At 33.1% G+C, this 27,380-nt stretch overlaps 3 protein-coding genes across 3 annotated transcripts; 2 read left to right on the forward strand and 1 right to left on the reverse strand.

The window, feature by feature from the left end:
- Positions 1 to 12,481: 12,481 nt before the first annotated feature.
- Positions 12,482 to 14,320, forward strand: LOC114195057 (uncharacterized). The gene has a single exon (XM_028085453.2). It carries the CDS (start codon positions 12,482 to 12,484, stop codon positions 14,318 to 14,320), a length of 1,839 nt encoding a protein of 612 aa, XP_027941254.2.
- Positions 14,321 to 16,035: 1,715 nt separating this feature from the next.
- Positions 16,036 to 20,406, forward strand: LOC114195591 (Protein kinase superfamily protein). Its single transcript, XM_028086110.2, has 10 exons — positions 16,036 to 16,310; positions 16,390 to 16,532; positions 17,195 to 17,308; positions 17,599 to 17,787; positions 17,872 to 18,027; positions 18,315 to 18,580; positions 18,674 to 18,771; positions 19,057 to 19,235; positions 19,600 to 19,716; positions 20,126 to 20,406. The coding sequence occupies exons 1-10, from the start codon at positions 16,118 to 16,120 to the stop codon at positions 20,300 to 20,302; spliced, it is 1,632 nt and encodes a 543-aa protein (XP_027941911.1). The 5' UTR covers positions 16,036 to 16,117; the 3' UTR covers positions 20,303 to 20,406.
- A 552-nt stretch (positions 20,407 to 20,958) lies between these two features.
- LOC114193435 (uncharacterized) lies at positions 20,959 to 26,713 on the reverse strand. Its single transcript, XM_028083236.2, has 3 exons — positions 26,265 to 26,713; positions 25,006 to 25,317; positions 20,959 to 24,652 (listed from the first exon to the last, which is right to left on the reverse strand). The coding sequence occupies exons 2-3, from the start codon at positions 25,130 to 25,132 to the stop codon at positions 21,321 to 21,323; spliced, it is 3,459 nt and encodes a 1,152-aa protein (XP_027939037.2). The 5' UTR covers positions 25,133 to 25,317; positions 26,265 to 26,713; the 3' UTR covers positions 20,959 to 21,320.
- Between the last annotated feature and the right edge of the window lie 667 nt (positions 26,714 to 27,380).

Consider the following 27,380-nt stretch of genomic DNA (forward strand, 5'->3'; position numbering starts at 1 on the left):
ACATGGCACTGAACAAGCATAATATACATAAAAGTATATTAAAGGGATACAATGATGCAGGAAGCAAAATCTTCTTCACACCAAAAATCAAATATTTAAATCATTTAACCTCATTATTAACAATCAGACCCATTTCAAGCCTCCCTTTACCTAAACCCTAAAATTCACAAACGCACAAACCACTCTTTCTCTTTTTCTCTCTCGATCCACAATGCCAGATCGCGGGGCAGTCTCGCGGTGGGCGGTCTCGCGGTGGGCATGGCAATGATAAGGGGTCGTGGACGCCGTTGAAGACCTTGCTAGGAGGAGGAGAAAGCGATCTCTGTCATAAAACTTGAGTGTCACACGATTTTGGAGATGCTAAAGGTTTCAGAGAAGAAATGGAAGGGCAGTTGCTTCGATGAAGGAATTGAAGTGGGTAAAGTAAGTGGAAAGACAAATGGGAAAGAGGAATGACTAATAGGAAAGTGGAGAAGAAATGAAAAATAGGGGCTGTCAAGGTTTTTCACGTTTTTCACTCTTAAAGTACGGTCGGATCGGGTATCGACAATTTTTTTTCTTAATCTGAATCTGACCGTTTGTATCTATTTTACTTGTTTTAAATCATTCAATCTTTCCCGAATTCGTACCAAACCAACCCATCACCTATTTTTTCATTGGGATTGGTAGGGTTTGATCGGTTTAACCATTTTTGCTCACCCCTACCACTCACACGTTGATCCATCATCAAACATCCTCTCCTTTTGCACCACTTCTATCAAAACAATCTTCATTCAATCATTGGTACAAACAATAGTCACCACATTAAACCTCCATTTTTTCCAAATTTGAAAAGCACGTTAATAGTCAAAGTGGATTTCTCATTTCTTCTCTTGAGAATCGGGAATTGCAACAAAGGACAACCAATTGATAACCAACAACATTTGGAATCAAGAAAAAGAGTTCAATAGGTATACATTTTCTATCTTCGAACCTTTTTTAATCTTGTATGATGTTATGAGTTGGGGCTCTTGGTTGTTGATTATATGCCGGTAAAAAATCTCAATTGAAACAGATTTCATGTCACAAAAACACTTCTTTGTTCTTTTTTACATTGGCAAACCAATTTATAATGAAATAAAAGAGAAATAGAAAGGTTGCCGTTAGAAAATAGAGTTGTGGCAGTGAACATCGACATTGCGGGAAACATTGGAGGCAATTTGAGTTGGTGTTGGAGAAACTTGGGTTCAGTTCTGAAGAAGTGAAATTCTTGCGCGAGAGAAAACACTGTTGCGGTGGCTCTGTTCAGACACTGATGGTGGCTGTGATGGCAAATGGTGGCAACACTAACAAGCATTTTCGACAACAAACATGGTAAGCACGAACCAGAGGGGGCTATTGTGCGTTAGGATTTCGCGACTGAGAGAGGAGAAGTGGAGTGGCTAGCACCGCTATTAGTGGTGGCGTGATGGGGATGGCCTGCGCCGTCGATGTCGTGTCGTTGCTGGCCTAACTATAAGCATGAACGTGATTGGTGGACGCACATGACGGTGTGGTGGCGTAGATGGCTGTCGGTGTTGTCGAGGGCGGTGCCTTCGTGAGCAGTGCCGCCACGGCCTTGTACGAAATTGGCAACATTGGTGCTTGCGTGGTGGCCGTTAGCGGAAGGAAGAAGATGAACTTTGGGGTGTTAGTATCAAAAGCTGTGTTTTAATTAGATCTAGGGTTGGGAGATTTATTTTTCTTCACGTAACTCCATAATTTAATTCGTGCACCCCCTGCTTTAATTTGCTTTTAATTAGGGTTGGCATATTTATTTTTCTTCACGCACCTCCATATTTTAATTCATACATCCCTGCTTTTAATTTGGGTTATGGTTATTTGTTTACTTCATGCACTCCCCCCACACCCTTTACATTAAGTTTTACTTTACCTTATGTACCAGTGTTTTCACTAAGCCCACTCTTCACTCCTTTAATTTCCTTTTCTATACTAGGATGCATTTACTTTATGCACCACGCGTTTTCTCTTTATGCACTATGTTTCGATATGTGTAGTTTTTCTCATTGCACTCACATACTCATATATGCACTCTCATTTTTATTTTATTTTATTTTTTTTCTTCCAAGTTTACCTTTTTTTAATTAAACTCACATTTCAATCATCTCATTTTTTTTAATAATAAAAGTATTTTAAAATTAAAATTAAAATTAAAATAATTTTTTAAAATGATAAAAATAAGAATAAATAAAAATTTAAAATTATTTTCTTTATTTTTTTAGTGTCTAATCAATTGTTCGTGTCGCACGACACTTCTTTTTAAAATACAAAAATTATAAAAATTATTTTGGTGTCTAATCGACCGCTCGCGTCGCACGATACTTCTTTTCAAAAATATAAAAATTAAAAAAATAGTTTTGGTGTCTAATCGACCGCTTGCGTCGCACGACACTCCTTTTCAAAATATACAAATTATAGAAATGTTTTGGTGTCTAATCGACCGCTCGCGTCGCACGACATTCCCTTTCAAAAATACAAAGTATAAAAAATGATTTTGGTGCCCGGCCACATGCGTCGCATGACACTCATTTTCAAAAATGTCAAAAGACAACTTTAAAAACTTAAATATTCTAATCAAGTTTTATCAAGAACTACGTGATCCTTGATTCTTCATTGTGAATGGAGATAAGTAGTAGGACAAGTCCTTGTTAGGTTCACTTCCCAAAAATTAAAAGGTTTTTCAAATCATTTTAGTTTTATAAAGAACTACGTAATCCTGATTTCTCATTTTTAATGAGAATACGTAGGACCAAGGTTTTAATCCTTGTCAGGTTCCTTTCACTCAACATATACTTGTTCACTTTTTTTTTGGGGAAAAATAAATATTTTAAATAAACACATCTCTTTTACAAATTTAATTAAAGGTACCGCCTTTGGGTGAACGTTGTAGGGTGCTAATACCTTTCCTATGCGTAACCGACTACCAGACCCTAAATTTGGTTTTTCCAGACTTTATTTTATTTTTATGGTTTTCCATAGTTTTCCAAAATAAACTATGGTGGCGACTTCAAATATATATTTTTTTCAAATGAATTTCTTTTTAGTTTGTTGTCCCGTTGCGATATAGGTTGCGACAGGGGTGAACATAACATGTCAATTTAGACAGAACCTCTAAACACAAGAATATCGAGTTTATCTTAATAATGACATGGATTACATTCCTGAGGAGCCTATATACCTCGTTCACCACTAATGAGCAGATAAAATGTGTATGCATTCATGCTTTAGTTGGGCCATTTTTATTTCTTTTTGCATTATTAGAATGATTTCATCATGCATTATCTTTGTTATGGATCACACATTTAGGTTTGTGCATTGTTTGTGTAAACAGGTGTTTTGAGGTGCAATCATAGTTGGAAGGAGTTAGTGTCAAATCTAAAGTATGCAAATCAGTGAGATCCACATCTGACTTGTGGATTTTTCCACAACCTATGGATTTAGCTTCAAAGACGCAGCGAGTTCCATATGTGTCTGTGGATTTTTCCACGACCTGTGGATTTGGTTTCAAAGATCTAGGAATCAAAACAACGAGTTCCATAGGTGCCTGGTGGATTTTTCCACGACCTATGGATTTGGCTCTAGAATATAGGATGCAAAATAGTGTGTTTCATAGGTGGCTTATAAATTTTTCCACAACTTTTGGATCTTTCAACGAGAAATCTTAAGATGACATGGACTGACAAAGATTTAAAGGAAAAAGAAAATAAAAGAAAGAGAAAAAGGGGGAAACGATTAAGGGAGAGAAGATCGTTCACGAAAAGTCTTCTTCTTCATCATTCTCTTCTTTTGTTAGTTTTAGTTTTCTTCTTATTATGCAGAACGAATTTTCTTTTTGTTGGATGATTGATATAAGACTCTGGATTATAGTTTCTACTCTTTACAATTGATGTTTTGTTAATGTTATTTATCTTAGTGCTCTATTTATGATTTTATTGTTTATTCTATGAGCAATTTCACAATTGGGAAATTGAGGATTATTTACGATTATAAATAAGATAGGTTAGGTTATGTCACAATTGAGAAATTGAGCATATGTAATTAGTTTGCAATAGAGATTATTATTGATTTTTCATGATTTTATTGGATTTTTGTAAACTGACCTAAGGGATTGCGGGTTCAAATTCAATGAATAAAATTTTATCTACTAAAAAATTAGGGGTAAAACAACTTTGAGTACACTCAAGTGAATGATTACATTGCTGACATCAATTGAAAGGAGTATAATTCTATAGGAAAGGGTACAAAATCAATCCTCCGACAGTTCTTATATTGATTGAATTTTTTGTTATAATTTTATGCTTGTCATTCTATTGAATCTCATTTGCTCAAAATTACATAAACTAGGAATCTAGTATTCAACAACTTAATCCCAAAGGACGATATTTTATTATTACGTTAACGATTAGTGCACTTGCCAAACATTCATCAACCATCAAACGTGTACTCCTATAGTCCATCTCCTATGCCATCCATTTTGTCATGTGGGACATCCTCCTTTTGAGGTTCAGAAAGGAAGGTAACCATGATCAATGTTATCAAAACCTAGTTTGAAAATTTACACACAAAACTCAATGTATTTGTCAATGGTATTAAAAAAGGTAATGAGATATGTTAACAACAAGTTGTAACTGCAAAAAGACAAGTCTTAATATCCGAACGTCATGTGGTTGTAAATGAATGACGAAATGAGCTGCTGACTGAACAAGTTAGTAACATGAGGAGGAAATCAAATTTCCAATACTCCTCCTCTGATAGTTGGCTAATGTTAGTGGAAATACAAATCAGTGATGATAAAATTATTGATAAGTGCTACAACTTTCTTGATCGTGCGCCTATTCGAGATGCCTCCTAAATGGTGTCTGAACAAGCTAATCAGTATTATGAATGGTAGAGGCTAGATTATTTGTTTTTAAGAAGTAGCCATGAACTTTGATGTATTTCTTTCTGTGTTATTATTATGCACTTGTTGCATGCACTATTGAAAACTTATGAGGAAATTAACTTTGTTTTCAAATGTAGAGCATGTCTATCCTTTTTTTCATTTAACATTAGGTTTTGCAGGAATGACTTCATCTTCTTCAACGAAAAGACAAAGAAGTTCTAAGAGAAGTGAAGGAAAAATGCATGCAAGTGCTAATGATGATGGGGTTGAACATGTATATGTTCACGCTGCATTAAATTTGACATGGTAGTTTAGCACATATGCGCAGATGAGAGAATACAACGTCCATTTCCCGGGGAGGAGAATATTGTCACCAAAAGTCATGGTCATGTATTTTTTCCAAGAGTTTAGGGTGGACTTGATATAACCCATATTGTTTCAAGGTGTGAAAAAAATTATCCAAATCTATAGTCCAACTTAATACAAATAACTGGTTAGAGTTTTTTACAAAAACCTCAAAATCAGTGAATGAGATTACATGTCCACTAAGATCAAGACGACAAAGATTAAAATCACTCCTACAAATTGGTTGACTCTATGCAATTTAAGATATGAAGGTTGAAAGTTATCATTTCTAACTATACCTAAAGACCTAGATTAGGACGAGCAGGCAACTTTAAACTCCATGGTCATATCACACCTACAAGGTCGGATGGTTAGGAATGCAGGAATCTTGTATATCAATGACAGACTATTGCATTATGTCCCTGTGCATATCTTGTCTCCTTGTGGTGCAAACTTTGCAACAATTACTAAGGAAAACATTTTTTATGTGGTGTTTGAAAAATAATATTGCCATCAACTGACCATATCACATTATGCAACACATTATTAAATGCAAGGACAACAACATATCTCTTCACAAATGCCATGTTCATTACAAGGATATTTTCTCACTTTAAGGTTAATCTTAGTTATGAGACCTTCATTGGTCTAGGATGGAATCACTTCTTTGGTCCTAAAACATTGTCAAAATTGGACATTGTAAATATCAAAGGCATTTGGTAACATGGTAGGGTACAAATCTCAGATGAAGATGATGGTGATGAAAACCCTCCAAATGTTGTAGAACATGTTCAAAACATTAGACCAGAACACCCTTTTCAACAACAATCAGTTGAGCGAGTCCCCGATTATGATGACAAGTTGGACAAACTTTTGGTGGCAATTGAAAACATTCAGAATATGATGCAAATGATGGAAGATGGCATGTCCCATTTAACCATAATTGTGAACCAAGGATTCGACATCACTAACACGAGAGTGCAATATTTGGAAGATCAAATTGTTAAACTCTATTAAATTATCTTTCGAAATTCTTCTATTTACTTTAATAGATTTATATTATCAGTAATTGATTGTGTTATGTAAACTTATTTGTATTGTGAGTTTTTGGTAATCCATAAAATCTTAATATGCTTGGGTAAATTAAATTTATTGTCAAATTTAATTATAATCCATGTTTGGGTACAATGTTGGTGTTTTATATTATCCGAAAATAATTTTATAATATACTACAAATAAACCTTAATAATATTTGAACTTATAAAACTAATAACAACTTTCTTGTTTGAATCTATAACAATATATAAAGGGGATTCCCCTTTTTGTGTCCACTTTCTTTAATTCCTATTTTACCATTTTTAATATAATAAGTTATTTATTATTTTTAAAATTATTTCACAAGTAACCATTATTTTACAGTTTATTTTTCTGTGCAACCACATTATTTCATCACTGTTCCTTTCGTGAAGTTGTTTTGTCTTGCTTATTGTCTTAGTTTTCACACTCACTTTGCCGATGTTATTTATCTTCATTGGACTTCATTGGACAAAACAATAACGGTATTTTCTATTGCTCCTTTTCATTTATGATTACTATTGAATGTCCAATTTATGATTATTTGCTTTGGGTAATTGTCCAATTTCCTTTTTTCATTTATGTTATAGATGTTGGCGAGATCTTCGTCGTTGGTGATGGAAATCAGGGTCTCCAAGTCTCCCTTGGGTAATTGACACTTCAAGATCACGGATGAACCGCAAAACTCAGTAAGTTTGACCATCAATTCTGCACAACGACGCATCAAAACGTTAAATTAAATTCACGAAACAAAGTAGCGAGTGAAAATGAAGGTTAAACATTACGAAACGAACCTGAAAAGGAGATCGAAGAAAATTCTATAAAAGAACAACAAAAGCACTTACTTTCGGAACCTTCAAAACATGCCGGATTCAAAGCCAAATTAAGGATACTTCATCTTTGGAACAGTGTAACATATTTCATATCTGTTTTCAAAAAAGTTTTTGTTGGACATAGATGTCATTATACAAAAAAAATTAACAAAATTTTAGAAATTATTAATGCAATGTATTCTAATTTATTTTAAAAAATACCATGGCCACTATAAGATAATTATTTAAACAAAAGCTGTAGTTTATATTTAGATTAAATTATTTTAACTTTGAAATTTGAAGGTTAATTAATTCTTAAATTATCAAGCACTGTGCAAAGGAACAGTGTAAAGTTTTTCGTTGTGGAAATGGAAGATGAGTGAAGATGCTAATATAATAATGTTTGGTGGGAGTGAAAAAGAAGAGAAACATCATTTTAGAAAACGGTAACAATTATATATATTTTTAACTTATATCTATTTTTAATTAATTTTATCAAATTACTTCAATTAAAAGTCATTGGTATGCATTTTTTTTACTTTATAAAATAACTACATATCAAACTTTATTTACTAGAGGTGCATAATGAAATAACAGGGTTACTATAGATGTTTTCAATATAAAAATAATATTCTTATACATAATACGGGTGTGTTTGTTTATATCATATATAAACTTGACATAAAAAGCTACCATATTTATCACAATATGTTTTAAAATTCATTTTTGTGACAGAGAATACTGAAGAGTATAGTTTTCATCAGTTTTTAAGTTTGACTTTTTATAGAAATCAATAAAACTTAATATTTTTAAAAGTAGATGCTTGAACAATTTTAATACGGTTGAAAAAAAAACTTAAGGTACTAATGTTAGATTTATTTATGTTTAGTCGGTATACATCTTAACGTTCTAATTAAAACATATTTTATAAACTTTTGAATTCAGCCTAGATTTTATACTCATTAGTCTCTCTGTAATATGGTTATCAATTTATTTCGTTATTTATCAGAGATAAAAATTTATGACACTTGATATTAGTTTTTAAAATTATAATAATAAAAATTAATAAATGTATTGTTTTGTGATAGAACAGTTATATTTACACTACACTACCCTTCATGTATTATTTATTTTATCATTTTACCAGATAAAATATGTAAATGGTCGTTTGATAATAAGATTAGTGTTAAAGTAATAAATTGTAACAATATAATCATGTATTAATATCAAATTTAAAATGTAATTTTCTTTTTATTATTGTACAAATCTTTATGTCTCTAGCCTTATGTCCAAACCAAACATAGAATATACTAATACTAAGCAATTTTTTTTAGAAATTAGCAACTTTTTTACATCCTGTATTATTTTAAAACTGACAAATTATTTTTTTTAATTACAAATCTTTTTTTTTCAGTAACTTGCTAACTAGCCTGTCATCATCTGCATTGCTGCTCTTCATTGTTACATCAAATCAAATTTTGTAGTCTTTCTACTCACACATTTAGGTATTTCTTCCTATATCATTATCTTCTTTTACTTTTATTTGTTGTACATATTATGCACTACTTTCATTGTCCTTCTTTTCATTCATTACTTTCTTCCAAGTAATACATTTTTAAATTGATATTAATTTTGGATTTATTAATTATTGTTTTTTGTTTAAATAGACAACATACCTAAATGGAAAATATTCCTTCTAACAAATCAACATTAGAATAACAAAGACAAAGATGGAAAATAAATGCTGTAAATAGAAGACGTAAAATGACCCCCCAATAAAGACTTATTGAACAATCTAAAAGAAGGAAAAATAATCCTGAAAACACAACCAACATTGTCCAAATGCCAAACAGAGCTCCCCAATTGAGAATGACATCTTTTCGACAAATGGCTCGGTCAGTAACTAATGCAGGTAACATCACATTTTTCCTCATCACTACTGTATGTAAACTATATATTCGATTTAAATAAAATTTAACTTATCTTTTAAATATTAGGTTATGGTTTGGTCCCACAAAGGTTTGCAGGACGTAATGATAATGAAGCAGAACCAAGTAATACACACATTACTGACACTCTACATGGTCAGTCAATTTTATTCATCAATATTTAATCCATGTTATTTACTTACCATTTTATGAAATATTTACATATTTATATTTATTATGCTTCATGCTTTCACATAACAGGTTCTCCTCATGCACCACAAAGGTTTAAAGAATATAATGTATATGAAGCATTGTCAAGTACTTCACCTGTCAGTAACATTGATTGTGGTCAGTACACTATATTTGTATTATGTACAACAGTAAAAAACATATATAAACAATAATGTATTCTAACAATCTTAAAAATACTTCATAAATAATTACATTTACTTACGCTTAAATGTAAAATTATATCTAACTCTATACAAAAAAGTATAATACACCTTCTTTGTTTAGGTTTAAACCCACCTCATCACTACTGTATGTCATTAGCCGAGAAAATTCTTTCGAGTATGCTTACATTCTTTTTAGTTTTTTCCTATAAAGTATATATTTGATTCAAATACAATTTATCTTATTTTTTAAATATTAGGTTATGGTTTTTCCCCACAAAGGTTTCCAGGACATAATGATAGTGAAGCAGGACCAAGTAATACGCACATTACTGACAGGTTTCCAGGACGTAATGATAATGAAGCAGGACCAAGTAATACGCACATTACTGACAGGTTTCCAGGTCGTAATGATAACGAAGCAGGACCAAGTAATACGCACATTACTGGCACTGAACATGGTTAGTCAACTTTATTCATCAATAGTTAATTTATGTTGTTTACATTCCATTTCAAAAAATATTTTCATTCTATTTATTTACTATTATAGGATTTGTAATTATGATTTTGATATAATTTATTACAGTGTTGAATAATAAAACACCTTTAAGTTGTTGTTAATTTTCGCAATTACTTCCTTTTTTTCCTCTGTGTATCAAGATATGATTATACTTTATTACCATCTATCATGGTTTTTAATTTTCTCTTTATTTATTACAGTGATATTGGTTTTTTATTATGCACTTTTTTTCATTGATTTAATACCACACATGTTATGATTTTCCTACACAAAGATTAGAAGGATGTAATCATAAGGAAGCAGGACAAAGTAATACACACATCAGTGCCCTTCAACGTGGTTAGTAAACTATTTCCATCAATAGTTAATACTCATTTTGGTACCATTGAACCTTATTTGTATCTTTTTCCTATCATAATTAATACATGTTGTGCTTTAAGAATGCACTTTTAATACTTTTGCAATTTATAATACTACATTATTTACTATTCCTCCAATATATCACAATAATGTAGATATGCTACGTAGATTCCCCCGAACACATAATAGTGCTAGAAATTTTTCAAATACGGTTTCGATGCTCAAATTTCAATTGCCTAGACCAACTATATGTCCACATTGTCATGCACAATTATTTTATCATGAATTGCGCGATATGTGTTGCTCTAGTGGGAAAGCCTTACTTCCACGTGTTCCTCCTCCACATGAGCTTCTTCAAATATTTTCAGATAAAACATCTGAAAGTAGACATTTTAGACAACATATAAGAAGTTGCAATCATGTCTTCTCATTCACTTCTCTTGGTGTTCATATGGATGAAACTATAGTAGCAAATGGTCGTGGTATATATAGTTTTTGTGCTCAAGGTGCAATTTATCATAGGATAGGAGGATTTTATCCAAATGATGGGTCCAAACCCCGGTTTTTGCAGTTGTACATTTATGACACTGAACATGAATTACAAAATAGGATGTTGGAAAACCCTTAACTTCATCAAACTATTGTTAATAAATTGCAACAAATATTACATCGGTGCAATCCTTTTGTGCATGTATTTCGACAACTTGCTCAAGAACCAAATATTCAGATATGTTCTTTACTCATTAAAGAGCGTCCTGCGAATCAACCACATTATAATCTTCCAACTACATCTCAAGTAGGAGCTATTATTGTTACTGCAGACACAGAATCAATGGAACATGGCCGAAATATTAAAGTTGTAGATCATAATGGAAATTTAATAAACATACAAGAGACCATAGGATATTATGACCCTTTATAATATCCTTTATTATTTCCATTTGGAACATATGGCTGGGACACCAACACAAAAAATCATAATGGCCAAAGTATCTCTTACTAAGAATATTATAGTTTCATGCTTCAGGTAACTTCTATCATAATTATCCCAGTTTCATTAAATTATGTAATATGAAGAAGGCTAACATATTTTAAAAACACGTGATTATTTAATGTAGATTCGTCCAAATGATCAGTCTGTAATATTACAAGCGGGACGACTTTTACAACAATATGTTGTAGATAACTACGTTAAGATTGAGACCGGAAGGTTACGATGAATTCGTAATCATCAAAACAACATTCATGCTGAAGTGTACCAAGGTTTGCAGGATGCTTTGCATGAAGGACAAACTCACGCAGGTAAATATATTTAAAACAACATTTATTACATCTAAATATATTATCATTCACTCTTTCATTTCTTTGAAGATACTGTTGGAAAGAGGACAATATTACCATCGTCATTTATTGGTAGTCGTCGAGACTTGACACAACGATATCAAGATGGTATGGCAATTGTTGCTCACAATGGAAAACCTGATATTTTCCTTACAATGACATGCAATCCATCTTGGAGTGAAATTTCTTCTGAACTACAAAATCAACAAACTCCACAAGATCGCCCTGACTTGCTCACAAGAATCTTTCGAGCAATTGAAGGAAGATATTGTTAATAAATGAGTCCTTGGAAAAGTTATTAGTTATATGTATGTTACTGAATTTCAAAAACGTGGGTTGTCGCATGTACATATGCTATTGATCTTAGATAATAATGATAAGTTACGTGATCCACAAGATTATGATAGCATTGTGAGGGCAGAAATACCAAATAAGGAAGAAGAACCACAATTGCATGAAGTTGTGTTGAAACACATATACATGGTCCTTGCGGAACTCTCAATCCTAGATCACCATGTATGAAGCGCAATCAATGGCAAAAGAGATTTCCCAAGGATTTCTTGGAAGAAACACGATAAGGTAATGATTCATATCCACAATATAGAAGACGTTTTGATGAACCAATTTCCATAAATAGAAATGTGACAGTTTACAATAGATGGGTGGTTCCTTATAATCCTTGGTTACTCTTAAAATACGACTGTCATATAAATGTTGAGGTCTGCAGCAACATCAAAAGTATTAAATATTTGTATAAGTATGTTTACAAAGGACTAGATCGAGTAGCAATGGAGATTCATATTGGACCAATTATAGATGAAGTCCAGCAATATCTTGATGTTAGATGGATTTGTGCTCCCAAGGCTTTATGGAAAATCTTCAGATTTACAATCTATCAAATGAATCCAGTTGTTGAAAGATTGCAAATTCATTTACCAAATCGACAACAAGTGCGATTTTATAAGCACCAAAACATCAATGACGTGTTGAATGATGATAACAACTCCAAAACCATGCTTACACAATTTTTTGCCCTCAATCAAAGAGATCCCCAATCTAGAACATTTTTGTATCGGAAAATTCCAGAGCATTATTGTTGGAATAATAGACATAAGGAATGGTATCCAAGAAGGTCAAACAAGAAAGTTATCGGTCGAATTTATACTGTATCTCCTTTTGAAGGAGATAAGTTCTTCTTGTGGGTTTTGCTTTCTCACATAAGAGGACCAACCAGTTGGGAGTATCTGTTATCACCAAATGAAACATATTGTTACACATTCAAAAAGGCGGCTGAGAAATGGGGATTTTTAGAAAGTGACAACAATATTCATGAATGCTTAGTTGAAGCATCAACTTTACAAATGCCATATGCTTTACGAAGACTATTTGTGGCCATATTACTTTTTTGTGAACCAACTGATGTTAGAAGCCTTTGGAATCAGTTCCACACCTATATGCTAGAAGATTATACTTCAACCAACACTTTTGTCAATGAGAACTTTATTCCTATATTATTGAGGGATTTAAATGACCTTTTAATTCAACATGGTAAAACAATCAAGGATTTTGATTTGCCACCTTTATCTTATGATGCATTGGCAACTACTTTAGTACCAAGAATTATACAAGAAGAATTATCAATACAGATACCTAATGAAGATGTTGGCAATGTACACAAATTGAATCATGACCAACTCATTACCTTCAATACCATTTTAGATGTAATAAACTGTAATCAAAGTCAGGTCTTTTTTGTGGATGGACCAGGCGGAACCAATAAAACATTTCTTTATCGTACTTTAATTGCACATTGTAGGAGCAACGATCAAATTATTTTAGCTATAGCCTCCTCTGGTATAGCAGCAACATTATTACCGGGTGGTAGAACTGCACATTCTCGATTTAAAATACCTATCAATGTCGAGGCCAGTTCATTTTGTTCTATAAGTAAACAATCAGATCTTGTAAAACTAATAAAAACAACAAAGGCAATTATTTGGGATGAAGCACCCATGATTAACAGATATGTTTTGGAGGCACTAAATCAGACATTAAAGGACATTCTAGATTCTGATGCTCCATTTGGGGGGAAAGTGATCATATTAGGAGGTGATTTTCGTCAAGTACTGCCAGTTGTTCAAAAAGGTACAAAAGCACAAATGATTTTTGCCTGTATTATTAACTCTCATTTATGGAGTAACACAAAAATATTACATTTACAACAAAACATGCGATCATTACAAGATCACAACTTTGTTGAATATCTCATGCGCATCAAAAATGGTATTGAACCAACACAAGTTGATGACATGGTAAAAATACCCCAACAACTAGCAATAACATGGGAAGGAGAAACCTCAATACAACACCTCATACACCAAACTTTTCCTGAGTTACAATTTCATACATGTGATGCATCTTATATGGTTGAACGAGCCATACTAACTCCAAAAAATGAAGATGTAGAAAAACTTAATGACATAATTATCAATCTATTTCCAGGAGAAGAACGTAATTTGTTGTCATTTGATGAGGTTGAAGGAGACACATATCATTTATACCAACATGAGTACTCGCACACTATTTCTCCAGGAGGTTTGCCACCACATAACTTAAAGGTATGCTAACAATTTTTTTTTATCATTCATTAACAATTATTATTTCTTCTTTTCTCAATTTATTTCACTTTGTTCTTACCTAATAAATATAAATTTACTCTCTATATTAACTATTAACCTAATCATGTTACAATATTAATCACCTACTAATATAATATTATATATATATATATATATATATTTAAAAATGTGTACACATATTTATTTTACTTTATTCTTAATTAATATGAATTTAATTTCTATACTAACTTAATCATATTACAATATTGATCATCTATTAATATAACATCATATGTTTACTGTATTTGGTATTAAGGAAGACACAATATTTCTCTATTTTGTAAAAAAATATTCAGATAAAATTCTAACAAATAAGGGTGGATACTAAATTGAAACAAATAAACATAAATGGGTACAAAATTGAAACAAATAGACACATGTGGGGACTAAATTGAAATCAAAACAATGACACTTGACAGGTACCTTGCCATGTGGCAGTACCTTGCCACGTGTCACATCAAAGATTTGACACGTGGCAATTTTTTTAATTTTTTTTTTAAAATTAAAAAAAAAATTAAAAAAATTTAAAAAGCAGAGACTGACATGTGGCAAGATACTTAATAGCGTTTGCAAAGACTTAACGGAGGGTACTACATTGATGCACATTGCGAATTTAGGTACTAAATTGAGACAAACTTAAAAGTGGATACCATTTTGAAATTTTGGAATCAAACTGGATATGTTCCGAGTAATTAAGCCTAGAAATAATGATAATAATAAAAAAATTATATATTTTTTAATTTCAAATAAAAACTTCAATTTAATTTTAACATTATTTCTCATAGTGTTATTAATTTTGTTTGAATTTTTTAATAGTTGAGATAAATGAATATATATTCCTTTTTTTATCTTTAATAATTATTAAGTGTGTTTATTAAAAGGAAAATTAAGGTTAATATAAAAATTTATCCTTTTCTTTCTTGTTTGGTAAATTAAAAATTCTTAATAATTTCTTTAATGTTTTAATTAATAAATACTATATACTAAATACGTGTTGAATCATATTAGTTATTAATTGGATTTCAGACAAAACTAAAGTTATTAAGATGATATTTTTTTTACTATACTAAACAAAATTATTAATATTTATTGCACTTGTCAATTATTTTCCTGGAATGTTTTACTCATTTCTATATTTTGTTCACTCATTTTACATAATTTAAACAACCTTACTTTTCAATTTTTACTTTCCTGTGATTCATTTAAAAAATTAAATTAAAGAATATAAATAAAAAAAAACATTAAAAAATTTAAAGGTGAAAAATTGGAATGAAAAGCAAAATCTACAAATTTATTTAGGATAAAAACCTTTTTTAAAAAAAATTTGACGCATGTTAATAGTATTTGTTGGTGCGACTCAACTATAAATATTTAAAATTTATTTAAGAAAAAATTAAATTAATAATGAAAAAATTAAATTCATATTAATTATACCATTAAATATTTCAACTTAAATTACAACATATCAATTTTTTCTTATATTCATATATTAAAACTTTTTTATGAGAGCTAACAATTAGAATAAAAATAAAATATCTATCTATAAAACAATTTTTCCTTTCCATGGAAAATTTTCGTATATAGAAATGTTGAATTCAATTGTTAAAAATCTGTACTCGTTAAACCATCCACGTCATCGTCATGACACTAGCGAACACAATCATTTCTTATAACTACCACATGAAAATTCAATCGACCAAGAAAAAATAATAATAAAAATCGTTCATTTTCTCAACTTCCATCGTCATGGCGGTTTCGGGGTTGAGAAGCGGTGGTTTACCGCTCTTCCACCACCATCACCACCACCAACTTCGCTTCCTTCAATCCCCTCCTTCCTTCGCGAAATTCAACGTTCTTCGCTCCAAGTCGAAGAAGGGGTTCACTGTCTTCGCTCGCTCTGCACAAGCGCGAGACCTTTTCTCCTCCCGTCGATTCCAAGGTTCCGTTTTTCTTCACTTTACTTCTACACACTCTCTCGCTTTTCAAATTGAACGAATTGGGTGTTTTTGTTGTGTCAGATAGCATGGAGAAGCTGCCGAAGCTGGTGGAGGACATTGTGGAGACATCCTTAAACACCGGTCCCAGGGGTGTCCTTAGGTTGGCTCAAGGGGTTCAGGCCTTCATTGGCGTTGGTCAGGAGTGGTTAACTGATGTCTCTAAGGTAACCATAACACTTTATCACAGGGTTTGGTCCACAGCTTAATTCGAGAAGAGCTTGTGTCGTAAGTGCATAATTCAATTAAAGATTATCCTGATGAGTTTAGCAGAGAAGCTCGTTGAAATAGATTATGGGTCTATTTGGATTAACTCTTCCGAAGCACTTATAGAAAAATAAATTAAGGGAAAATAAAAATAAAAATTCTCCACAAATTAAAATTAGATTGTGTATTATTTTAAACCAGTTTTTAGATAAGCTAATATGATAGAACTTCTTCAAATTTATCTCTTGCATAAACTTATTTTAGTGAGAAAATGGTTTTTGTTCTTTAAAAGTTGGTCAAGTCCATTCATTGATTTGGTATGGACTATGGAATTGATGTTACATAAGTTACCACCTCTGTCCGCACTTGTTATAAAGTAAAGGAGGATATTTCTTCTAGTCATATAATGTTGGAAATATAATTTTATTATGAATGTGTAAGATGAGCTCTGAGATATGTTACTGTTGTATAAATTGCCAACATTTTTTTTTTCTTTTTCAAATTGAGCACCTGCTTTTGTTGTCTTGTTTCCTTATGAAAATAGTTAATATTCCTCTATTTCCATCTTAATATTTTTTATGAAAATTTGGGACAGAGTTATTAACTCTTGCATCATTTGTAGTCGGCAAATACATCTGCTGGTTTACAGACTGAAATGCAGCTTGGTTTACTCTCCCCCTTTTATTTGAGGAGGTTGTTTGAGCGCATGGGCGCAACCTATATCAAATTGGGTCAGGTATGAGAGGATTCCCCAACTTATTCATCCTCCTCCCAGTTTATATTTCATTATATTGAGTTAAAAACGATTATACTTGTGTTCAGTGTAAAATGGCTATATCATAAGTTTTAATATTTTAATTAACTTTAGTTGAAGAGTAGTGCTAGTTGTAGATAAAATTTATAATTTATAGCCATGTGGTATGATTATTTTCTCACAACAAAAGTTATTTCTAATTTGGTAGTTGATCTTCTTTATGACATGCAATGCACCTTTTTCTGATGGTTATATTTGATTCTCTGTGGTAGTTCATTGCATCTGCTCCAACACTGTTTCCACCTGAGTATGTACAAGAATTCCAAAATTGTTTTGATAGAGCTCCTCCTGTTCCTTATGAGGAAATCGAATCTATATTACGTAAGGAGCTAGGAAAACCATTGGAAAGTGTTTATGAATACATTGACCCAACACCCCTTGCTTCTGCTTCTATAGCACAGGTATATCTTGTGCACCTATATTTCTCTTTCAAAAACTTTTATTTGGATTACTATGTTGCTGCTAATACAATACTTTACATCTAGGTTCATGGTGCAAGGCTAAAAGGGTCCCAGGAGGATGTGGTTATAAAGGTCTTAAAACCAGGAATAGAAGACATATTAGTGGCAGATCTTAATTTTGTTTATGTTGTTGCTCGAATATTGGAGTTCTTGAGTCCTGATATAAGCCGAACATCTCTTGTAAGTAATATGCGAACGTTTTACCTCTACGTGGATATTTTTTCTACGACACAAAAAATATGTTTTTTCTGACAAGCATCAGTACACGGAATAAAATTCTTAACTATGCTGCCTATATATTATCTTCCTTTGTTCTTATCCATTCTACTAACATCATTTTTCTTTCTAGTTTGTGACATAGAAAGATATTTATAACTTTTTTCCTCAATCCTCTGTTGTTATTTTCTTCATTGTAAATAAATGGTAGCGGTCAGAATTTTCTTGTAATGATAGCAACTTTTTAGTAGGTTGGTATAGTCAAAGATATACGTGAGTCTATGCTTGAAGAAGTTGATTTTTACAAGGAAGCTGCAAATATTGAGGCTTTCCGGAGATATTTAGAAGCAATGGGACTAACAGGGAGTGCAACAGCTCCCAGAGTGTACCAGTACTGCAGTACAAAGAAAGTTTTAACTATGCAGAGACTGTATGGAGTGCCTCTTACGGATCTAGACTCCATAAGTTCATTAGTTTCTAATCCAGAAACCAGCCTTATAACTGCCCTCAATGTGTGGTACGACTCTGAAATTCTAATTTGCAGTTAATATTTCTATATTTTCTCTTTTAACATGAACGTTTTGTATCTTGGTATAAAATGTTGTTGCAGGTTTGGAAGTTTGCTGGGATGTGAATCTTTTCATGCAGATGTACACGCAGGAAATCTGTGGCTTCTACGTGATGGGCGAATTGGGTTTCTTGACTTTGGTATGCTCGAGCTTAGTCTTCTTTGTGCATATTTACAGATATGATTTTAAATTTTTGTTGCACATTTGTCATCCGTAAATGTTCTAAAGTATCAAAATTGCCTATTCATTCTATTTGAAATTAACATGTTTTTACACGTTTCTATCTGAGTCTATTCTTTAGCTAAACTCTAATCATTGTTGCTTTGCTTAATTTTTTTTGAGCTTGGTTACCATTTCTTTTCTAAAACTTACGAGTTTCACAGTATGCGGTTGTGTTATGCACACATTTGTTTGGGATTTGCAGGAATTGTTGGTCGTATATCCCCTAAAACATGGGCTGCTATGGAAGTCTTCTTAGGATCAATTGCTATTGAAGATTATGTCTCCATGGCATCTGCCTTAATTGAAATGGGTGCTACAAACAAGGATGTTGATACAGAAGCCTTTGCCAGAGATTTGGAAAAAGTATTCTCGTCAATTAAGGTAAGTATTGTAACAAACCTATAATCACTTGTCAGCCATGTGTGACTCTACATAAGTGAATGTGTATGTACTTTGCTGATTTGAGATCTTACATCAACTAGAAATATAACAAAATTATATTATATAAGTAGATACAAACAAAACTCATCCTACAAGTCAATTTTGTAAGATTGAATTAGGCTTAAATCCATGTTTTAAGAGTTTACACACATGCTTTTAGTCTTTCAGCTTTGACCAATTGCACAAAATCCAATGTTTGGGATTTTCTCTACATACTAACAATAGGATATATCGGTGCTGTCACTTAGAGTTACTGTTATTGTTTACATTTTTGCATTTGTGGGTGATCACTTTGCAACTGCAGGAGTTGGACACTGAAATAGTTGTAGCGACTACAAGTGGAACAGCCTCAAATACAACCACTGTTGCAGCTAATATAGTTTTCGATGAAAGGCAGATGAATGCTCTCTTTCTTGACGTGGTAAGCTATTTTAGATTGAACGAACCAGATCGCAAATACAACTCTTTATGTAATGTAAAAAGTTCAAATTCTCATTGTTTACCACCGGTATTTGAATTGATACATGTGTGGAGTTTTGCTACTCATAAAGCAACAATTAGTAGTGCTTTCTTTCTGTTTTACAAAATAAGATGACGCTTCAAAATTGCTGTCAGTTTGTACTCTTATAGTTTGTATCAACCCCATCTAATACAGCACATGGCAGCAGATAATATTTCAACTAGAAATGGTATTGAAATATGATTTTGGATAAACATGACAATTTTCATATTAATGAGTCAAACTACATTGCAATGTTCCATTATACAATGATCCTCCACAACTGTGGGAATTTCTTACGCTGGTTGTTTTGATGATGTGTGTTCTACAGGTTCGTGTTAGCGAATCATATGGATTAAAGTTTCCTCGTGAATTTGCTCTTCTCCTGAAACAGCTATTGTACTTTGACCGCTACACACGGTTGTTGGCTCCCAATTTGAACATGCTTCAAGATCAGAGAATTTCCATTGCCTCCAATAGAAGAAGAATGTATAGAGACAATTATTAACACATATCTAGATGTACTCATTTTCGTTCGAAAGATTTAATTATTACATTGGTATATAAATAGAATAGTCCATAGTTGTCATGTGAGACAACCTTTTATAATCATGACACTTGCTATGGATATATATTCTTCTACTGATTTTAGTTTTTAGATAAAAATAAGAAATTTGCAAAGAAATGTTTTCAGGTTTTGAAAGGATTGTCCCATTTATTAAATGATGCCCCTTTAAAGGGTTAGATAAAAGTATGCTTGTAGAGTTTCCTCTTACAAAAAGTTTGCTCCCATAAGAACCGGACTGGTAATTGAATTCTTCAAGTATGGATTCGAAAATTTATTTGTTGAACTATGGTTAAATTGGTACTAATAAAATAATATTAAAAAATAAATTATATATAATACTAAAATTGAAAAATAACATATTTTGTGACTCTTAAATATTTAAAAACACATAAAAGTCAAAATATTTCTTAATGTTTAAACTTATTTGAAAATAAAATCATAAATGCTTTATTTCTTATTTTTAAGGAGAAATCTAACTAATATTTTGAAATTATAATGTTTATAGGACTGCTACAATGGTAATTCGGCAAGGCATTTGCTTGCGTTGATCTTAAAACATTGCTGACCAAAAATTAACTATGACTAAGAAATAAAAGTATAAAAATCACATAATAATTAGATCTATACAAGACAAAATTACATTTTTACAATAAATATATTTTCAGCATATATTGCCAAACTGTTGCACAAAATTACTGATACACATCTTAGAGGAACAAGTCAATCTTACTGCCCTTGTTCAATAGAATCAAACAAAATAATTGACTATGTAAATGCCTCATCACCACATCCCAAAGTTGGAGAAAAGAACTCACCCATTTCTTGATCCTTCAAGCTTCATTTTAGATTCACCATATATAAAGAAAAAATCGAATTGTCATCTGAGCCAGTGCATGATGTTGAGACTCATGACTCAACCATTTTCTCAATTGATTATGTGCTCTTTTCCTTCAACAAATTATGGAATCCCTCTTACCACTTGACTTGGTGAGGAATAACCCATCAGTTGATGAAGTGGTGAACTTTTTGGCTGTAAATGTGCTTCAATTTCTGGTGCAATATTGGAGGAGATCATATTTGATTTATCTGTTTCAACTGAAGCCTCACTGGTAACAGGACCTCTAACAGCAGTTTTCTCCTTCTCTGTTATAGTCTCCAAGGTACCAGAAGATACAATTGGTTTATCATATTCACTGCCATTCAAGGGATCTAACGGTATGGCATCTCCTTCAGAAGCAGAATTTCCATAATCATCAGAATATGAAGCATGATCTGCATGGGGGGAATGATGGTTGTTGGCACGAGACTCTGATGGTGGGTTACTGCCATAGATCACCCCGTTTTGGGGCTCTGCAGCATTTGATGCATAAGAGACTATATGACTTTTGTTGTGCAGAGAAAATTTGAGTACCTCTTGACATGCACCACATTTGAGCTGGTGAAACACCCTTTTGAAAAGGAGGAAATCTGCAGGCAGTTGCAGCAGTTTCAAGCATTTATTGCAAGTGACAAACGGTGCTCCACCGGCCACCGGCCGGTAATGTCGCCTGGTCAAGACCGGTTTCTCCTTAAAATGTTTCTTCACCTCAGGCCTGTACATCTGATCACAAGACATTGTTTCATGGACATGTGCTTGAAGGTTAGAGGTCACGGACCATTGTGGACTTGCAGCATAAGAGTGGTGAGGTGAACAACAACTGTGACCTGGATTAGGCCTACATAACTCTTCATGCTGATAAAGATCACGTGGAGGCAACTCTGCAGAGTGTTGCCACTGTTGGGGACAGCAACTGAAACAAGAAGGATCAACATGGTGTATGCTGCATGTTGGCTCAGTTGAATAAGGTGCACGCGAAAAATTATGCTTTTGGCACCAGTTGATTCCATGACTACATATTCCATCACACCTGGTGTAATCCAAACCATGATAAAATCTTCTTTCATGAAGATCATGACTTTGGTATGCAGACATGTGACTTCCCATGGACAGTCTTCCATTCGTTTCACCACTCACATAGCTAGTTCTGTTGAGTTGATCCTGCAATTTATAAACCAATCTCAACAGTTTCATCTTCTCCTGGTCAGGGTCATCATACGAGTCATGTGAAAGATAGCTTGAGCCGCAGTAGAACTCATCAATAATTTGATTTGATGTGCTTCCACTTTCATAGCCAGATTGTGAACCACTTCGATGGTGAGGTATTCTGGGCGGAAACTCATCTCTCTTTGTTCTCATCCAATGTGCATGATCATGTCTTGTACTCTCTGGAACTTCATTTATATTCATCCTTCTGTCTCTTTGGACATAAGGCCTTCCCTCGTGAAAATAACGGTTTAGTGTTTCAAGATCTCCATGTAGCATGCTGTTTACAATGCCTTTACCCTTTTTGGATCCTCCCTCAAAAACCCCACCAGCAACAGCGTAATTGTTCTCAAAAGAATCTGAATATTGATTAGGGAACTGGTCATCTACCCCATCATTTGAAGAGACACTTCCATCATAAGCATGGTAGCTTCGAGTGGTTGAAGATTTAGAAAATCCTCCCAGAGTACCACTAGTCTCAAAACCAGGATTAATCACTTCTGTGTTATCAAATGTATCCACAGACCTTACACGATCAAAGCTATGAGCAATGGTTTTGGAAGATGCATGATTGCCAAATGAACCCTCTTCAAGTTCACTGGGGTAGGCACATGAAATGCTTCCTTCTTCAGTACTTAACCTTTTGGCCTTAGATGTGTTTCCTGCATTGTCAACTTCAGATTTTGCACCCACTAGATCTGATTGCGGATGTTTAAGATCTTCACCATTCAATGCAGACACACTCAACTGCTCTTCTGTTACCTCTAGTAACAAGTTTCTGTCATGTAATTCTTCTGATCTTGCTTCTCTGCTTCCATTAATGACCACTTTAGGATTTGCACCAAATAGCTCCAATTTGTCATTATTGACTGCTTCTCCATCTGATCCACAAAATAACTCTTGTTGTACTACTTGTAAGTCATTTCCTGCTACAGGCTTTACGTGTACTGAAGCTGATTTCTCATCATTGGCATCTTCTTTATCCAATGCACTAATTAACTGCTCCCCTGCTCCTTCTAATGGCACATTTCCATTACATTCTCCTTTTAGATGCAAGTTTGTATTCTTAGCATTTTCTACTGAACTTTCTGCCATCAATTCTGCTGAGGCATGCTTTTCAAACTGAGTTAGCTCATCTGAACAACCACTTTGGCTTCTCATATCTGACGATTTATAGATATCCATCTCATTTTTCAGTGTCTCATCTGGCAAATTAACATGTTCAATCCGTTCTACATTGCGTTCACCATTTTCAATTTGATCCTTTCCATCATTTTCATCCAAAGAAAATTCTCCCAAGGAAGAGCCAGATGTTTTTTCCATAAGACCACTCTCCTGCGAAATAACTGTCTGCTCTCCATTGTATTTACCATCTTCAATTTGATTCCCTCCACCATTTCCATCCAAAGAATATTCTCCTGAGGAAGAACTAGCTGCTTTTTCCCTCAAACCATTCTCTTGAGAAATAATTGGCTGCTCTCCAGTGTATTTACCATCTTCAATTTGATTCCTTCCACCATTTCCATTCAAAGAACATTCTCCTGAGGAAGAACTAGCTGCATTTTCACCCAAAACATTCTCCTGAGAAATAACTGGATGCTCTCCATTGTATTTACCATCTTCAATTTCATTCCTTTCAACATTTCCATTCGAAGAACATTCTTGTGAGGAAGAACTAGCTGCTTTTTCACTCAAACCATTCTCCTGAGAAGTAACTGGCTGCTCTCCATCGCATTCACCATCTTCAACTAGATACCTTCCACCATTTCCAACCAAAGAACACTCTCCAGAGGAAGAACTAGATGTTTTTCCCCCAAAACCATTCTCCTGAGAAGTGACTAGCTGCTTTCCATTGAATTCACCATCATTAATTTGATCCCTACCACCATTTTCACTCGTAGAAAATTCTCCAGAGGAAGAAGTGGCCGTTTTTTCATTGAAACCATTCACCCGAGAAGCAACTAGTTGCGCTCCATTGCATTCACCATTTTCAATTTGAACCCTTCTGTCGTGTCCATCCAAAGAGCCTTTTCCTGATGAAGAACTAGTCAACTTTTTCTTCACACCATTTTCCTGATATCTAAGCAGCTTCTCTTCATTGTTGTATTGTTTATCATCAGCTTTAGTATCCACTGCATTTCTAGGAGCTGCGTCAGTTTCATGCGTACTGGATTCTGAGTTAACAGCCTTACTTCTCCGTTTCTTAGCTGTATGGGGCGCAATGAAATGATTTCAGTTACATAATAAGAACTATCGAGGTATATGTACATAATCAACAAATATTTCATAAAACTAATATACACACAACAACAATATTTGCTTTCTAGAGTGGAAAATAGCTATTCTAACAAGACTTTTATTTCAGTCTATCAGAGAAAAAAAAAATCATATCAGAAAAATCAATTTTGCATGCCTAAGCTCAGAAGAAAATAACAACCCAAACATTTTGTAAGAGCTTAGCAGAGTGCAACAGCTTCAAATTTCACAGCTGAAAACTTTTACTCCATCATGGTTCTCTAGATACCCCAAAGGTAAAACCATATTAAAATGAAATTTTTACCTTGAAGTGTTGTGCCACATCCACCACACTTGTACACATCATAGTCTGGAGACTCTGGAAGAAGTTGCCAGCATTTAGGGCATAACACTAGTCGTGGTTTGGGTTTGGGAGCTGATTCATCGGACATCTTGCTCAAAATTTGTAAAAAATTACCAACAGATCTTCCACAGTAGATCTCAAAAGTGAAACACTAGATTCACTCACAGCATTCTGATGGGAAAAAATGGTCTCCCAAACTCTCACTGTCTGCATCAAATAAGATCGCAGTTCAGCTCCGCTCCAATTCTCAAAAACAGTTGGCTCCTTAATTATCTAAGAAAGAGAGCATGGTGTTCAAGAAAACGAAACAAAGAAAAAACAAGAGGTAGAGATAATAAAAGCGGGTGGTTCATATTTAGTAAATTTTGATGTGGCCTCATGGGTCTTGAATCAGTTAACTCTACCTAATTAGCAAACAAACAAACATGGCACTACCACCAAGATACACCAACTACTGAAATAAATGTTTTCTGATTAGTAAATAAACTTCAAAAGGAGCATGCTCCAAATTTAGGAAGCAAATACATAATTCTCAGAATCTATCTATCGACCACGTGCTCTTCAGAAGTAGTCTCATAGTCCGTAGTATTCAATCTCAAAAACTCATTTTTAACTACCAATTTCAGAAATTCTTTACCATGTAAGATCAATTAAGTTTTTAGGTCTGAAAGTGACAACAACCAAAAAACAAAAAAAGGAGAAGAAAATAGAAAACAGAGAAGATGGAGTTGAATTTCATAGAATGAAAAGTTAAAGCTCACATTACCACTCACACAAAGGGAATCACGAATCATTGGAAAAAATATGTTAAATATTTTTACAAAATAAGCTGATTTATAGCGTAATTTGCGGTTAACAGAAAATGTCACCAAACAAAGAGAAGCCCACCACACCAACCAACTATAAAATCAACATACGCACCTATCACGCAAAAACAGAAACATATTGGAAAGAACACTCTTCACAATACACAAACCCACAAGGAAAAAACAAAAACATATGCTTAAGAAAACCAGCCCAAGAAAAAAAGCAGAGACATTCACCAGAAGAATCAAGGTATCCGCACCCATTAAGTGAAAACAAAAGAAACAACATCGAAAGGGAAAAAAAAAAAACTTTTCAGAACACACAAACCCAGAAAGAAAAATAAAAAATAAAATTCATTTTTTTCTCCAAAAACCGATTTTTAAGCAATAGAAAGAAAGAAGAGAGACTCTCACCGGAAGAATCAGGGTTCCCAGTACGCAGCAACCTCAGTTAGCATATTAGATCGGATCATAAGGTATGTAGAGAGAGGAAAGGAAAAGGATAAAGAAGAAAAAAAGAAAAGGGCGAGAAATTGAAGTTAAACGAAAAGGGTGAATGAAATGAAGGTGACGGGAAAGAAGGGGCAGAGAGAAAACCAGAAGCTTTATCTTTTTCCGCAGGCTTTTTTTTTTTTAATTTTTTTTCCCACGGAACAAGAAGAGAGACAGAGAGGGAGGGAAGCTGCAGTGGCTTATGAATGAATTGCGTTTGCGTCTGCGTTGGTTTGGTCAACTCTTGATGTTTTATGGCTGCAAAAACAACCTTTGGATGGTCATTGGTGTGTGTGTGAACTGTGGTGTGTTTGTTTTGGTTTGAGAAAAGTGAAGAAAGAGGAAGTGACGAAAGAGACAGGAGTGGAACGAAGGTGGTTTAAGAGTCGGCGCTGTTCCCATTTAAAGCGGAGCCAAACAAACCAACCACCAACTGTTTACGTGGCACTGTGTGTGGGTCCCACCATTTGACTTTTACATTTGTTTGATGAAGATTAGGTTTTGTTATCTTATCATTATCAAGTTCCCTGCTGGCTCACCACCATTTGCTTCCATTTAACACTGTGTCTTGATTAGAGAAGTGATTTTAATGAATAAGTTAACTGATAACTTTATAATTTAGAATTTCTGAACTCATTTATTAGTTTATTGAATTAGATTTATTTAATGAAATTAATTGACAAATTAGTTACTAAATATGAAATGTAGTAAACAGGTATAATTATGTAAACTTTTGTACATAAATGAAATTTTTATTCTTTTGGATAAAATATATTATATAATTTTGAATTTATTTTTTTAAATAATCAAATGTTTATTTTTTTAAATTATATATATATATATATATATATATATATATTGTCTAAATTATTTTATTTAGAAGAGTTGATGTAATAAAATTAAATAAATATAATTTTTATCGGTCCTTTCTAAATGAATTGATAGGGTATAAGACTTATATTTAGTGTAATTTATAATATTGAATATTTTTATAATTTAAATTATATAAAAATTTAAAAACAATTTAATAAATACTAA

Source organism: Vigna unguiculata, chromosome 8 (assembly GCF_037176805.1).
Source record: "Vigna unguiculata cultivar grain cowpea cultivar isolate G323 ecotype 2 chromosome 8, ASM3717680v1, whole genome shotgun sequence".
Taxonomy (NCBI): Eukaryota; Viridiplantae; Streptophyta; class Magnoliopsida; order Fabales; family Fabaceae; genus Vigna; species Vigna unguiculata.

Coding starts and splice junctions, on each gene's coding strand:
- LOC114195057 (XM_028085453.2), top strand. CDS start 12,482: ATGGAGATTCATATTGGACCAATTATAGATGAAGTCCAGCAATATCTT.
- LOC114195591 (XM_028086110.2), top strand. CDS start 16,118: ATGGCGGTTTCGGGGTTGAGAAGCGGTGGTTTACCGCTCTTCCACCAC. Junction 18,772..19,056: donor AATTGGGTTTCTTGACTTTG/GTATGCTCGAGC, acceptor TGGGATTTGCAG/GAATTGTTGGTCGTATATCC. Junction 19,717..20,125: donor ATGCTCTCTTTCTTGACGTG/GTAAGCTATTTT, acceptor TGTGTTCTACAG/GTTCGTGTTAGCGAATCATA.
- LOC114193435 (XM_028083236.2), bottom strand. CDS start 25,132: ATGTCCGATGAATCAGCTCCCAAACCCAAACCACGACTAGTGTTATGC. Junction 24,653..25,005: donor ATGTGGCACAACACTTCAAG/GTAAAAATTTCA, acceptor CGCCCCATACAG/CTAAGAAACGGAGAAGTAAG.